Genomic DNA, 5,000 nt, shown 5'->3' with positions numbered 1-5,000 from the left:
AGGGTGGGCTAGTTTATTGTATCAGAAGCCGCTGGAAGCCGTCGGTACATTCCACTAATATAGTTCTTTAAATGTGTACTCAACCTGCTACTAAAACCAATCACAGCGACTTCATCTTTAATAAAGGGACAATAAGGCAAAACTGATTCATAACATGCTTCCAATTATTTGGACCGCTTTGTAATTTAGTATTTAAATGAACTGGTTGTGCCTCCACAGAGCTCTGCAGATGTGAGTACACAACCGATTGTCCAACAGACAAAGCCTCTTGCATGGTGAGCATGCCGACGGGGAAACTGACTCATGACGAGTATGACTTGACGAGAACAGACAGACACACAGACACATAGATATACTGGGAGACATGCGGATAGGCGGACAGATGGACTGGCAACCGAATGCATACAGACAGTGCATAGTACAGTACAGTATCCCTCTACTTTTGTCTAATTACTGTGTTGATGGAAGCTAGACAAGCCCACAGCCACACACACACACACACACATACACAGATACACACACACACACACACACACACACACACACACACTCCAAATAACAAGATGGAGCTGGGGGTTGCATGGGATGGGTTACAGAAAAACAATCCAGCTAAGTGCTGTCCCTCCAGCTGCTCTCAGCTCAGCCTCATGTGTCACACAAACACACACAAACATACACGCACACACACACGCACACGCACACGCACTCACACATACACACACACACACACACATACACGCACACACTACTCAGGAAGTACTGCACATACACACACACACATTTGCCTGGGCACGCATACACATGAGTGTGTACTGAGCCACGCACACACATACGCACACATAAATGCATGCACACACACGCAAACATACATTCCCATTTGCATGCACATACACAAATGCAATCACACCGAACACACATACGCATTTGCATGCAAACACACACACACACAAACAAATACATATATGCACACATTTGCATGCACACACACAAACTTGGGCGTACACACATACAAACAGACACAAACACACAAGTACACACACACATTCCCACTCACACACACACACACACACGCAAAAACACACACACACACACAATTCCCCCTCGCGTTCCTTTACTGTTTCCGCTCAGAGCTGGACTCTTCTTGCCAGAATGAGAGAATACCTCTAATGACAAACAGGAGCAAGAGACATAGAGAGAGAGAGAGAGAGAGAGAGAGAGAGAGAGAGAGAGAGAGAGAGAGAGAGAGAGAGAGAGAGAGAGAGAGAGAGAAAGAAGAGAAAGAGAGAGAGATGTAAGTGAGTGTGTGTGTGTGTGTTTGTGGGGGTGTGTGTGTGTGTGTGTCTGTGTGTGTGTGTGTGTGTGTTTGTGTGTGTGATGTGTGTGTCTGTTTGTGTGTGGATGCGTGTGTGGATGCGTGTGTGTGTTTGTGGATGTGTGTCTGTGTGTCTGCGTGTGCGTGTTAGGTCTAGGGAACAGTGTGTGGGGGTTCGGGGGGGGGTGTTGTTGATCTGGGGAAAGGATGAAGCAGCGCTGGAGTGTTGATGTCTGCTTCACTGCTGCTTTGTGCTGCATTTCAGATGCTGATTGCCTTAAGAGGACAATTTACATTTCATAGACTTTGGCAACAAGTGGGTTAGATGATAGGGAAAGGGAGGCTGGTGTTTCAAGGAGGAAGTCAGGGGCAAGAGGGTACACACGTCGATGTTGCTGGTAAAGGAAAGGTATAAATAGTCCTTGTATCTCATTTCATGTCTCTCTCTCTCTCTCTCTCTCTCTCTCTCTCCCTCCATCTCACTCTTAGTGTATTCTTTTGTGGGTGTGTGTGTGTGTGTGGCTTACACATTTGCCAATCTTTGGAAAAGTCCTTTGAGATTTACATTTCTGAGGATATTAATAAAAAGAGGCACAAGCAGCAGGAGGAGGATAGCTCAACTTAAAGTTGACACCACCAACTTTCTCAAACAGGGTATCTATCAAACAGTCTGTTTGTTTATTTATCAGATCACTTCCTTCCCTCTTCAGGCTGAAGTGTTTCTGAGTGTCTGATTGGTTGGTGGCCCCAAGGGTCCCAACAAAAGGGTTTTTACTCACAATCTCTCTGCTGACTAGTTGTTCCACGACTATACAGGTGCCCACATCTCACAATGACAATGGTTTTCTATCTCTCTCTCTCTCTCTCTCTCTCTCTCTCTCTCTCTCTCTCTCTCTCTCTCTCTCTCTCTCTCTCTCTCTCTCTCTCTCTCTATATATATATATATATATGTTTATATACATATTGATCTATACAATGTATCTTTCTCTGTCTGTCTGTCTGCCTTTCTCACTCTCTCTTTATGTTTATTTAATCTTGCTGTTTTTTTAATTATGTCTCCAGGAGATTGCTGCCTATCTCATCACTTTTGAGAAACATGAGGAATGGCTGACGACATCACCAAAAACAAGGTAAGTCGTACACGTACCCACATATGAACTCTCATATGTCTCTATCTATCTCCCTGTCTCTCTCTCTCTCTCTCTCTCTCTCTCTCTCTCTCTCTCTCTCTCTCTCTCTCTGTCTCTCTCTCTCTCTCTCTCTCTCTCTCTCTCTCTCCCTCTCTCTCTCTGTCTCTCTCTCTCCCCTCTCTCTCTCTCTCTCTCTCTCTCGCTCTCTCTCTCTCTCTCTCTCTCTCCCTCTCCCTCACTCTCTGTAACACAGGCGAACACCCAAGCTAGAGAATGCATGTGCACGCGCAGCACAAACACCACCACAGTCTCCCTCCGTTGGCCAGCCTGGCGAAGAGTAATATTTCAATCCCAATGACTAAGTGGCCATGTTTTTTAATTAAAAACAGTGGAGATATACACCTCGCGTGTCTCCAAAGGATGGAGCAGACGTGTCCGCGTGGAGGCAGAATGCGGTGGAACATGGCGGGGGAAAGTAAAACACATAGTCAGCTGGAAGTGGAGTATTAATGAATGTAAATGTATGAGGATCAGTGATGTATAATTCAGACTCTGGGGGTGGGCGCCGGACTGTTTAAAAACGCAGGGTTATCGAGGATTCTCATGTCGGAGGCGAATATTCATCTATCTAAATGAACCCAGGGTTCAGCGCTCTTCCTCGCGCTGCTTTGAATAACAACGAGAGAGGACGGGAATATAGCGCGAGAAGGAGAGAAAGGGTGACAGACAGACGGACACACATACCATGCAGACGCATTAGACGAGTAGAAAAAGGAGGAAAGAGACGCGAAGACAGCGAAGTAAAACAAAACGAAAACGTAGACGACATCACCGTCGACGACATCACCGTCGGCGACATCACCGTCGGCGACATCACCAGCGACGACATCACCGTCGACCGACAACGATGACGGCAGAAGAAGCTAATAGGCTGGGAACGAGTGGAACGTCTGATGATCCCCATGTGATCCATATGATCCTGCCCGCCGTTTCCGCGCTGCTTCATGCCCCCTCAGGCAGAGCCCCGGGAGGAAGGGGCCCCAGCCGGCCCTCGATGGTGGGAACTGAAGGACCCTTCTCACTGGCAGCCCCAGGCCGGCAGTTGCACAGTTAATGTTGCGGATGGATTTCCCATTGATTGGTTTCGCTCGCCGTCTAACCGGGGCCCGCCAGCAGCAGTAATATTGGTGTTATTGAGCAGCAGTTAGATTTAATCCCATTTGCACATGACACAAAGGCCAGATTAGAGGCCAGATTACACCTAATCTCATCAAATGGAGAGGGGCGGAGGTGCCGGTGCTGCAGACATACCAGCGCATTTGTGTGTGTGTGTGTGTGTGTGTGTGTGTGTGTGTGTGTGTGTGTTTATATGGGTAATTGTGTGTGTGTGTGTGTGTGTGTGTGTGTGTGTGTGTGTGTGTGTGTGTGTGTGTGTGTGTGTGTGCATGCACTTCTGTGTGTGTGTGCGTGTGCATGTATACATCCACACACATACGTGGCTCCACACACCCTACAGATGCCTGGGAAATATTGAGATAGCAATGACCTTCATTTCTCCCCTCTCCTGAACGACGTCATCAGCTTTCTGCTGTAATGAGTGCTGCCTCCCCCCTCTACCCCTCCTCCCCTCCCCCTCTCTCTTCTCTCACCCTGGTGTCTGCTCCTCCTCCTCTCCTCCCTCCCCTCCCCTTTGTAGCGGACCCACTCCCCCACCCACGCTGTCTCTCTATCAGCTCGCTCTTATTGTTTTTTTCCACTCTCCTCGCCTCGCCTCCCCTGGTTTTATTTTTGTGTCTTTTTGGGGGGGAGTTTTATTTTTTTGCTCCTCTGCGCTGTGCTGTGCTTCTCCATGGAACGGTGGGAAAGCTTTTTATATCCCAACACATCACCGCCCAGTTACAATCCATAACATTTATGTCTGCCTGGATCGAAGGGTTTTGGGAGATACACGGGATGGCCATGCGTGGCCACGTTGTGCTGCGTTCGGCCACCCACACGCTGCTGAATGCACCTCAACGCGCAGACACGCCGCCATGGGTGCATATGCACCCGCTCACTCACACACACACAGACACACACACACAAACACACACACACATGCCCACGTACGGGAACACATGCCAGCGAGCTAAGCAAAGGTGGGTGTGTAATGTCGTTCACCTTCTGGCTCTGATGAATTCACAAACACATACTCACACGCATACACACACACACACACGCACATGCACGCGTGTTTAAACACACAGGCGCCCAGATCTCATTTCATCCATCGTCTCTCTAAAACGTAATTACAATCAGCGGCTCGGAGATGAGTCATAACATTTGGAGACAGAAGCTAAACTCTGCTTTGAGCTCAAAGTGAAGGGCTATGCTGCACACATGCAAACACACATACACTCACACACCACCCCATCTCCACCCCACACACCCACACACACCACTACAAAATAAAGGAAAAACAGTTGACGGTTGGATTGTGTCAGAGAAAATAAATGACAAATTTAATTCTCTGCACACTGACTTTGCTAGCATTGCAGAATCCCTGACTACTTATTCTG

At 47.9% G+C, this 5,000-nt stretch overlaps 1 protein-coding gene across 1 annotated transcript in view; it reads left to right on the top strand.

The window, feature by feature from the left end:
* The window catches only part of LOC307084251 (calmodulin-binding transcription activator 1-like), a gene marked incomplete at both ends in the record, with an annotated part of 62,273 nt that overhangs the window by 30,706 nt on the left and 26,567 nt on the right, over positions 1-5,000 (top strand). Inside the window, one exon of the mRNA XM_079748555.1 lies at positions 2,375-2,442. Coding sequence (XP_079604681.1) covers positions 2,375-2,442 — 68 coding nt within the window. The remainder of the gene's footprint in view (positions 1-2,374; positions 2,443-5,000) is intronic.

Source organism: Pollachius pollachius (genome assembly GCF_949987615.1).
Source record: "Pollachius pollachius genome assembly, chromosome: 12".
NCBI lineage: Eukaryota > Metazoa > Chordata > Actinopteri > Gadiformes > Gadidae > Pollachius > Pollachius pollachius.
Note: the sequence above shows the minus strand (reverse complement) of the source record. Positions and strands in the feature narration are given on the sequence as shown.